The sequence below is a fragment of the Notothenia rossii genome (genome assembly GCF_949606895.1).
Source record: "Notothenia rossii genome assembly, chromosome: 5".
NCBI lineage: Eukaryota > Metazoa > Chordata > Actinopteri > Perciformes > Nototheniidae > Notothenia > Notothenia rossii.
In genome coordinates this window covers 64,508,938-64,519,496 of record NC_136903.1, presented here as the reverse complement: position 1 = coordinate 64,519,496, position 10,559 = coordinate 64,508,938, and the positions used below count along the sequence as shown (strand labels likewise).

The 10,559-nt window shown below is 38.1% G+C and overlaps 2 protein-coding genes across 2 annotated transcripts; both read right to left on the bottom strand.

Annotated features, from left to right (window-relative positions):
- Positions 1-2,451: 2,451 nt before the first annotated feature.
- LOC307040786 (guanylin-like) lies at positions 2,452-4,377 on the bottom strand. Its single transcript, XM_079683899.1, has 3 exons — positions 4,221-4,377; positions 3,835-4,021; positions 2,452-2,894 (listed from the first exon to the last, which is right to left on the bottom strand). Exons 1-3 carry the CDS (start codon positions 4,290-4,292, stop codon positions 2,824-2,826), a joined length of 330 nt encoding a protein of 109 aa, XP_079540025.1. The 5' UTR covers positions 4,293-4,377; the 3' UTR covers positions 2,452-2,823.
- Positions 4,378-7,523: 3,146 nt separating this feature from the next.
- LOC307040743 (guanylate cyclase activator 2B-like) lies at positions 7,524-8,691 on the bottom strand. The gene is made up of 3 exons (XM_079683866.1): positions 8,534-8,691; positions 8,148-8,337; positions 7,524-7,984 (listed from the first exon to the last, which is right to left on the bottom strand). The coding sequence occupies exons 1-3, from the start codon at positions 8,606-8,608 to the stop codon at positions 7,926-7,928; spliced, it is 324 nt and encodes a 107-aa protein (XP_079539992.1). The 5' UTR covers positions 8,609-8,691; the 3' UTR covers positions 7,524-7,925.
- Between the last annotated feature and the right edge of the window lie 1,868 nt (positions 8,692-10,559).

The window sequence follows — 10,559 nt, the reverse complement described above, 5'->3', positions numbered from 1 at the left end:
ACTTAACCAATAAAAAAACTATCGCGGACCTGCGGACCACCTAACTCCACAAAGATCCAAAAACGCATCGTTTTTCTAGAACAGATTACAAATCGCCTGAAAATTGTACAAAGGTGGCAACATGTGTGACGAAGGTGTTGCACTGGGCTATATTATGCAATCGAAAGTAAACTCGCTCCAGTGCGGAGATATTCCCGCGAGAGTGCTGAAAACTAAATAAATGTATTAATTTATTTCAAATGTGAAATGTTACCAATATACTCACGGACCACTAGGGGGCGCTCACGGACCACCAGTGATCCGCGGACCACACTTTGAGAAGCAGTGGTTTAGAAGTTACACAATGTTGTTGTTGTAATTGTGTGAGAAATGAGAATACCCTGCTACATTAAATTCATTACATGAGTGTAACTAAGTCACTCAATGAAGTCAAGTAACCTTCGTAAACAACGAAAAGAAGAATGAATATATTTGTTTTAAACTCATCAACATACTGATGTTGAACAGTTTCATCGTGTTGTTGAGGCATTATAACATGAACAGACAAGTGGATCATTTTAATAATCATTAAACTTCTAAAAATGATCGGGCTCGTCCGGGATTTGAACCCGGGACCTCTCGCACCCTAAGCGAGAATCATACCCCTAGACCAACGAACCGTATGACTCATATCGAAAATACAGAATTTTGTTTATACCAAAAATACCACTGACTTCTCTCCTGTTTGATTAAGTTAGATATTTGTATTATAGGCAGAACAGAGATGTAATGTAGTGTGCCCCACAAACATTCATACTTTTATTTCCATTTTAAGTGACTGCAGTATCATGGCGACCCATGTCTTTGAATAAGCGAATCAACATTCGAAAGTAACTGCAAAAGAAAGAAATGGGCACTTAAACGTAAAAACACCGTTGCAACACTTGAAATAATAGGTTTGTTATCTGTGTAGCTTACCCTACCTAAGCTAAGGTCGACTCGCAAGCAGTGCTTGTCGGAAATCTTTAGTTACCGATCATGGGACCGTCACCTACCAACCGGCAGAGGTCGACAAACGTTGAAAAGAGGAAACATAGATCCAAAGAGGCGACAGGTCTCCATCCAGAAGTGTGTCTGTCACTGTTTCAGTCATTTTTCATATATATTTATAATAGCCATATCCAAGGGTGGACAGAAACACATAACATAGATGTCAAGTGTAAAGAATAGATTAATAAAATTAATTAACAATATTCCATTGTAAATCCATAAGATGAAACGATACAAATAATGTGAACATGGGCTTTATACAAAATGAACTAGATTAATGTATTTTATTTCTTTGTTATTGTTATTTAATTGTATTTTGTTTAATGTCTGTAACTATTGTCTACTTGATATTCATTTCCTAATCCTCTTATTTCTTTATTTTGATATTTGTAATTGATACCGCCTTGTCAAAGTAAAACATTTTAGCTAAATGAAGGTTACATTAAAAAAAAGAAGTTCTTTATGTATGCACGGTTTTTTAAATTGTCACTTTCTGTATTGGGATTGCTTTTTGTTATTATTAGTGTAGTTGTCTCAGTAAGTAAGAACATTGTCCCGCCTTCATATCTAATTATTTTTAATGCACGGGAACCCACATTAGCCACCATTAAGCACACTGATTGTTGAAGTTGATCACTTTGGCCTGTTTATTAACTGATCCATTGACAATGTGTGCCATCTGATAAATGTGAAGCACAGGGAATAGGAAAGCAGGTCACTGATATCATGCATATCAACCTGCTGCTCACTTACAAAGCCCTACATAACCTGGCACCCTCTTATCTGGCTGACCTTCTTCAGGAGTATACCCCCTCTCGCTCCCTCCACTCCTCCTCTGCTGGTCTGCTAACCGTCCCTACCACACGCTTCGTCACCATGGGTGCTCGGGCTTTTAGCTGCACTGCTCCCAGACTCTGGAACTCCCTCCCCCCGCACATCCGACAGTCAGACACAATCACCATATTCAAATCCAAAACCCACCTGTTCAAATCTGCCTACTCACTGTCGTGCTCCCCATTATATGTTTCATTTGTGTCCACTTCATTGTCTCCTCCATGATTTCCTGTTTGTGTTTTTAACATGTTCTGCTGCCTATTAGCGTTTTCTTTTTTTAAACAAATTGTACGGTGTCCTTGGGTGTCATGAAATGCGCCTAAGAATAAAATCTATTATTATTATTATTATTATTATTATTATTATTAATGTCAGTCATGAACGTTCCTAAATACTGTTTCACAAATTGTGTGTGTGTATGTGTGATTTTGTGTTTGTATAAAAAGGTAAGACGTGTGTGTGTGTGTGTGTGTGTGTGTGTGTGTGTGTGTGTGTGTGTGTGTGTGTGTGTGTGTGTGTGTGTGTGTGTGTGTGTGTGTGTGTGTGTGTGAGCATTACCTTATTCTTGAAACATCAAGTAAAAACTGCTTTTAAGGATGCAAAGAATACATATTTTTATTATCAAGAAGCTGCACACACTCAATAAATAAAAAGTTCAATAAGAAGACAACAAAGTAATATTAAAATAATGCAAAACATCTGCTTTGCCATTTTACTTTAGCATCTACCAAAACTTGTAAAAATGGTCAAAACCCAGTTTTACATTTTTTGATAAGCCTATATATCAATTAAAAATGTGTATGTCGACCAGTGAGCCATGAGACCCATTGCGATTGGTTAGGTGACAGGATGTGTATTGCCGAAGTCAATGGTTGCCATATGAATGTTAAAGAAGGATGTAGGATGACGGCCCCAAAGGCTCTCAGTCAGACGTGTGTATGTTTCTAGCAGATGGCAGCCTCAGTTCAGACACCCATAGCAGGAAGGGTTGACACATATCTCACAAGGATCTGAAGACGCCATGATAGAGGCTGGAAAGTGCAAGAAACAGAAAGAAAAACATAAATATTAGTCTGACTGGAAATAAAAAAGTGAAGGTTTTTTTCCCCCACCCAAGTACCAGGTTTTCACTTTCATGTAATGCTGTAATTTTGAAAAAACGAGATCCGTTTTTGTATCCGTCTCAATACACCCAGGGAGGTTTAATTCAAGTCAGGAGCAAGGACATTTCTGAGTGATAAAACAGCGTCTCTAAGAGCCTGTGAGATTGTTTCCTGTATGAATGTAACATAAGATTTTATTCTTCTCCCTGCTCCTTTTCGCTCAATGGTAGAGTCATGTTTTGTGGCAATTATTGTACATTTGGTTTTGCGTACCATGAGCGGGAAAAATAAAAATGAAATGAAATTAAATTAAATGTACCAAAATCCAAATGTTAAAATTGTTCTCACTGAGCAATTCTGTGGGTGGTAAAGCAGGTCCTTTTATCAGGAATAGTCAAATTGTTGTTTTCTTGCTGAAAGTATGTCTCACTTTCATGTCTGAATGAATTGTTGTACAGTAAAAAACAAATGAGATGTAACTCATTGATTTACAAACTGGGCAGCCAGGCTAAGTTTTCAGTGCTACGTTATTGGCTAACCAGCTAACTGACACAGCTCCTTCATCAGGGAAGTGTTTGGTTGTGTTAAGCATATCTCTTTGAAAGACAAAACACAAAAGAGCTTGTTCCTCTCTGCCATACAGCTCCATTTGTGTGCAAAAACTATTCAAAACACATTTATGAGTGAATCGATATGTTGCTTCACTGTAATGGACATGGCTAATTCGATGTGCTGGTTTCTTCAATATTAATATTTGCACCGAATGTGTATTAATTCACCACTGAAATTAGGCGCCCAAAATGCCTTTTTGTCTAGTTCAATTAAGAATAGTTTTTTAACAATTATATTATTTTTTGCAAAGTCTTACCTAGTTTAGAGAAAATGATGCCTGTCCCCTTCCCTTGGCAAACTGGCCGAAAGACTTGAGGCAGGACAGGATTAGCACAAGCAGCTACCACGCTCGTCTCAGAGACGCGAGGGCTAACGTTGTCATCTAAATCCATCAGTTCCTTCAGCTGCTTCACTGCCTCCAAGGGGAAGACCCTGTCTCCAACCTAGGGGAGGACAAGAAAAACTGTGAGGCACAAAATAAATCATGCATAACTTCCAAAAGAAAGGGGATGAGAAAGACACATTTAGATGCATTGGTGTCAATAACTACCATTCAGATGCATTCAGAAAATACTGAAAAATAGAAGCAGAATGAGTGATAAGATGACGAAGGTCAAAGTATTTCCAAGAACAAGTACTCACTTTAACCTTCACACCCAGAGCTCCACTGCACCCACACAGCACCAAAACAAGGATGACACTGAGCACTCTCATTTTCAGATGATGCAAGATGCTTCTCAGTTCAGAGGAGAGGTTCTTCTGTGTCTCTGGATGTCTGCTCGGCCTCTTATAGGGAGTCTGGACAGGTCAGTGAGGTTTTTATTGGCTAAGAGTGAAAGTAAGGGGGAAACTCCGTGGCTAAAAGATAACCAAAGATATTGCCCACTGTTAGAGTTCTGGATCCTCTTTTTAGTTTATAACCATAATCCTTTAGAATATTTTATAATGTTTCCTCCGCCAGCGCTATACTTGATTATTTACTTTGGGTTTCATTCTTAAGCATCAGATGCCTCAGTGCCACCCCATAAATCTCTCTCCCACAGGTATTCGCCACAGAACCGTCTGATAAGGGAGAGGCCATACGAACAGAGCTGACCAAATAAGTCACTTGTTTGCAGAGCTGTGATATTATGACTCTTTGCTGATGCATATGGCAACTTCTTTGTTTGGTTACACAGTCAGGAAAAGGCCTTTTAATGCACCATAAACTGTCAAGTATCACTTATGTGTGTTCACGTCATGGGAAGCTTTATCCCAAAGTTTGACAACAGATAAGAGTTAGTGTGACGACAGTGTCAGTCAAAGTCTGGAGCTGCTCCATCCACAATGAATTGTAACCGACTGTGTGAACTGATTGTTTCAGGAGTCACATCAAGGTCAGAAATTATTATGTGTGAATAATGTTGTGTTGCTGTTCTAATATTTTAATTCAACTTTTTATATTTTTATTTTATTTCCTTTTTATCACCACTGTAAAGTGTCTTTGAGCACCTGAAAAAGTGCTTAGAAATCAAATGTATTATTATTATTATTATTATTATTAAAATCAAACATATTCTGCAGGTTCACTCATGAAATCAAGGTTTTCTTATTATTTTATATTTTGAAATCTCAGACTTTGCTGGATCTGTACACAATATCTTTAACTTTAAAAGACAGTTGTTGTCTGGGAGTCTAGCATCACGGTATTATGATAACAATTTTCACTTAATGTCCCTCACACACACAAAGATAAACATACAACATATATTAATGAAAACATTAAATAACTGTTGGAAAATCCACAAAGCGAATATTTTGATTTTCATTGTTGAATTGAATTGATTTATTTAAAACAAGGGACAGTGTACATTAATCAACATATTAAAAATATGTAAAAGTACTCAAATTAGTTTTCACCGATAGTCCCTTTACCAGATGGTGATAGACATCCTAAAAGTAATAATGAAAATACCACAACATCGTTATACCATTGTACATATATTTACAATAGATGATAACTGAATACAGATAAGAGCAAGTCATGATAATAAATAAAACATTCACAATACGCACTCATACTAACACCTATACCCACACATCAGTGCTGACACTGTTGATTATTAATGAGCCATAATACTGTGCTTGAATGTGTAGTAGGATGAGGATTCTGTTTTTGGTTGTGGTATTGAATTCCATTGATGGGATGCATGGAATGAAAAGACAGTCTGGCTGAATGAACTTTTCCTAAATGGGATGGTGCAGTCTCCCCTAGCCGCACCTCTATTAGCCTTGGTTGAGGTGGACTTTAGGATTGTACACATATCATACAACTATTACGTTTTTTGATGGTCCACTGGACATTACGGTGATAAAATATTTTTTCAAAACCCACCAAGGGTTGTAGTGAGACTTGAAAGTAGGAAAAAAAAGTGTTGCAAACTCTTGCTTCTTATGCATTTATCTTTTACTCGGATTAAGGTTGTACACCTCAGGTGTTTTTCGAGATTTATGGTTGTTGACCTTTGAGTTTAAAATTAGATTTGAAAAGAAAACCTTTATTGGTTACCCCAGACATATAGTGAGTATGCCTTGAAATTACTAAGCTTTATTGGAAAACAGAGAGAAAATATTATCATGGGAAATAAAACGGAGAATAGGAATTAGGCCGGCAAAATAGTGTCATTTGAGAAATATGACAACATTCATCAAAGTTTCACCAAAAATAAGAATTAAAAGCAGGAAAATATGTTATATTTGATCACAATTGGTTTGGTTTATTTCATTTCTATACAACAATTTAACCTTATGTTTACAGGGAATGTTGACAAAGCATGCACTTTTACCGCAACCCCCTTTTAATCGTTAAATATGACTGGAAAATATCGTGTCAGTTAATAAAACACAAAAATGTACAGGTACAGGCTCAGTGCTCGGGGACCATCAGTCACTCACAGGTAATAAGGGCCAAAGCATAGGGATGAATTATGTAAATGACGTAACGAAGTTGCCTTAATTAAAAAGAATAACACAATTAATGTCATAGTTCAATTAGATAAATAAATACTTTATCTCAAGTTATTTTATAATCGTTAAATATGGCATAATTTAATACAGTTTGTTTTACATGTTAAACCGATATGCGTATATGTTTCTTGTGCCAAAGAACTAATGTTTGTTCATGTGGTACTGCGTGTTTTGTTGTTACACTGTGCAACTCAACTTGGGTTGACATCTTTGTTTGAAGCTCTGCTGAAGTCTGTGATAAAGTTTTAATGTGACAAGAAGTCTGTGTTATGCAGAAAAGGAACTAGTTTAATCTCCTTTCACGACAAGCGGCCAACGAGGTATTTGTTTTATGTTTTAATTTTCTTATTTTCATTCATATGTGTAGCACAATATGCTAATATGTTTGGCTATGTATACGTGTCATTCCGGTGTTGTAGTTTTCACGGCGTAACGGAAGAGGGGAGGCTACAGGATGAAAACTCCCAAGAAATAAACGCCCGTTTTAAAGAACCGACCTGTGTCTGTGTCGTGAAAAGAGCTGCAAATGATATTGTCATTTGCCCACAAGGGCCCTGAACATCAAAACTGTCGAGGCCAACGAACATTACCGTACAAAAATGGGTTTTGAGTGTTGTAATTATCACTCGATATAGAACCACGAAAAACATAATGAGGTTGGAATGAATCTGGGGGAGCATAATTGAAAAGATGACATCTTAATAATAGCTAAGAGAAAAACAAATCTCCTCCTATAGCTCAACGAAGCTGTTTCTTATTTTTTGCAATGCCTTGTGATGTCTATTTGTTGATGCAGTGTACCACCAATATGTCACTATTTTATATGAAAAATGCATTGCAAAACATATCTATATATATATATATAATATATCATATTAATAATAATAATAATTTGAATATTGAATTGAGTTTTCAGAAAAGAGCACAACGTACACATGATTTATGAATGCAAGCCTTTTATTTAAAACAATGTTAAGAAACAAGAAAAATAGGAACTTTTAAATATGTGTACAGTACAAAGCTTGGTAAGATAGAAATGTAACAAACAAATTCCAAAAATAAAAGGCATGATGGAAATGAAAAATAAAGTAAACAAGCTCCAGTAACAGTTTACAGGAAACCACAACAACAACATACTTTGTTTGATTTCTTTCTTTTTGGGGGCTTAGTTTGCTCTATTAAGTGCCAAAAGACCGGAGACAGAGCCTCTGTGGTCAGGGAACATAATGTCACTGTCTCATCAGGTAAATCTTTTTTTGTTTTATTCTCTAAAGTACTATAGTTGTGAGGGGGAGGAAACAAATCACAAGTATTAAGCTGGGCAATGTGTTTGTTGCTTGCTTAGCAGCCGGTGCAGGCAGCAAAAGCGCAGATCTCACAGACGTCCATGGGAACCATAGCTGAAATAAAGACAAAAGACTGTAAGACACAATGTTTTTATCACCTGGTCCAGGTGATAAAAACAGGTCCATGGAGGTCCAGGTGACCTGGACCTCCATATTCATGACTTGGCATACTTAATATTCCACTCAAAGGCTGGCTGTTATAATATAGTGATCTCACCTAGTCTGGACAGGGATGCAGATGCTCCTCTCAGCCTACAGAGGGGCAGGAACTCCTGGGGGAGCATGGGGTCGGCACACAGGGACCCGGTGCTCGCCCTGAGTCGAGGGCTCTGTTGTCCTGCTCCGCTGCTCTCTGTCAGCTCCTGGAGCCTCATGACGGCTTCCAGAGAGAAAGACAATCCATTCTCCTGAAAAGAAAGACAGATAATTGGTGTTAAAGAACTGCATCTTACCAGTTAACTGATGTAGGGTTAGTTCAAATAATGTGTCAAAACCAGTTTGTAATTTAAAAAAGTACAAGGTGCAGGTTTTGGGTAAGCTGCATGAACAAAGCTATTGTCCAGGACCAGTGAGTACTAAAAAAATGATAAATAATGCACTTACTTCAACCCGCACAGCCTCAGAGGTCCAGCTGAGAGCGAGGACGAGGACAGCGATGGTGGCAAGTGTGGCCTTCATGGTGACAGCGATTTGTCTTGAAGAGTCTTTGTCTCTTGTGGTTGGTGTGCTCAGCAGGTGCTTAGCTCAGTGAGTGCTTTCCTTCCATCCACAAGCCTCCTTTAAACAGTTCTGCAGTCATGTGACCGCAGGTGCAAAGTTTTTCTCACGGGTTAATCAACAGTGAAGGGGGTTTATAGGGTTGTAAACGGGAATTCATAAATCCTTCTTTTTCCTCATCACCTGTCTGATCATTTTATGGATCCCTGGCTCTGCTGGCAGCTCTGTCTCGTAGATTGATCACACCTCGGGTTGGTTAAACAGTTACCTTTCGCTCCATTGATGATGGTGAAAGCTTCACCTGCCCATTGTTAGAGAGCCCTGTTACTCACCTCTGAGCAAACTGTTGAACTTTGTTTTACAAGCTAACATGTCTGACAGAACTGGATCCTATCATGTTTAAAAAAAGTGCCATGTTTTTTTTAATTTATTTGGAAACGTGTTATTTTTAAACAGAAAGAATAAAAAAAGATATATTTGTTAAATATTTAAGTTCTGTATTTGCCTGATTGAAGGACACAAAGGCAATTGCATAGTATTAGACTAAAAACAATTAGTTTAATATTTTAACAAATATAATTTCATCCAGCAATGCTTTCATTAACACAGCATCTTAATCCACAACTTTATTAATTCTTTAAGGGGCAACTGGTTATGATCAGCAGCTTGTCATGTACACAGGCAGGAAGAAAACACACAGATACACCCGGGAGCACAGATGTGGATCATTCCAATTTACACTATAAATAGTTCATAGCATCACAATAATAAATAAATGAATAAATATTCTATGTCGGGCAGGGCCACTATGTTGAATTGTTTTAGTGAGCATTTTGTGTCCTGTGGCTCTCTGTTTGATTATGTTGCTAACTCTGCTACTGTGAACACCACAGTCTGTGACTCTGAAAAACGTGGTTTGGAAAACCCTTTCAGTTTTTCTCCTTTTACTATTGAAGTCGTTCATGAAACCTTATCCAAGTTAGATCCTAAGAAACCGGTTGGTCCGGACAACGTAGAACCTTTCTTTTTATAGATAGCTTCAGATTTTCTTTTTAACCTCTCCCTCAGCACGAACACAATTCCGAAAATATGGAAGTCAGCTTATTCCTTTACTAAAAGGTGGGAAGGCCACTTTATTAAATAATTATAGACCCATCTCTAAATTGTCAGTTCTGGCCAAGGTTCTTGAAAGCCTAGTGAGTGAGCAGGTAAAGGTGTTTTTATGTAAAAAGGACATCCTATGTAAACATCAGTCAGGTTTCAGAAAGCAACATAGCACCATCACTGCGACAATGAAAGTGGTGAATGATATTGTGGGTATCTTAGACAAAAAGCAGAGTTGTGCAGTTCTGTTTATTGATCTTTCCAAAGCGTTTGATACTGTCGATCATCATATCTTGAGGCAGAGGCTTGCCAGTATTGGCATATCCAGCCATGCAGTGGGGTGGTTTGTGAACTACCTCTCTGAAAGGTCCCGATGTGTTCACTTTGATGGGCTCACTTCTGAGTGGTTAAACATTACAAATGGTGTGCACACGGTTCTGTTTTAGGTCCACTTTTATTCTCCATCTACATCAACAGTTTAGGTCAAAATGTGGATGAAGCTACTTTACATTTTTATGCGGACGATACCGTGATGCAGGGACGTGCACAGGTACGGGCTAATGTTGCCCGGGCAACGGCCCTTTCGAACTTTTTGGCTGACCTGCCCCTCTGGAGAGAGTGAAAGTCTTTTTTTTCTGTTTTGGCCGAATAAACATGATAAGCCCACAATTAGTATTTTAGAGTCTAACTGCGATAAAACGCACCTTGTCAGCGCTGTCATCTGCCCCAGTCACGTGACTTTGTTTACAATCTGACAGCTGAAAAAAGCAAAGGAAAGCCCTCCGAGTCCGGTCTGGCCTCATATGGC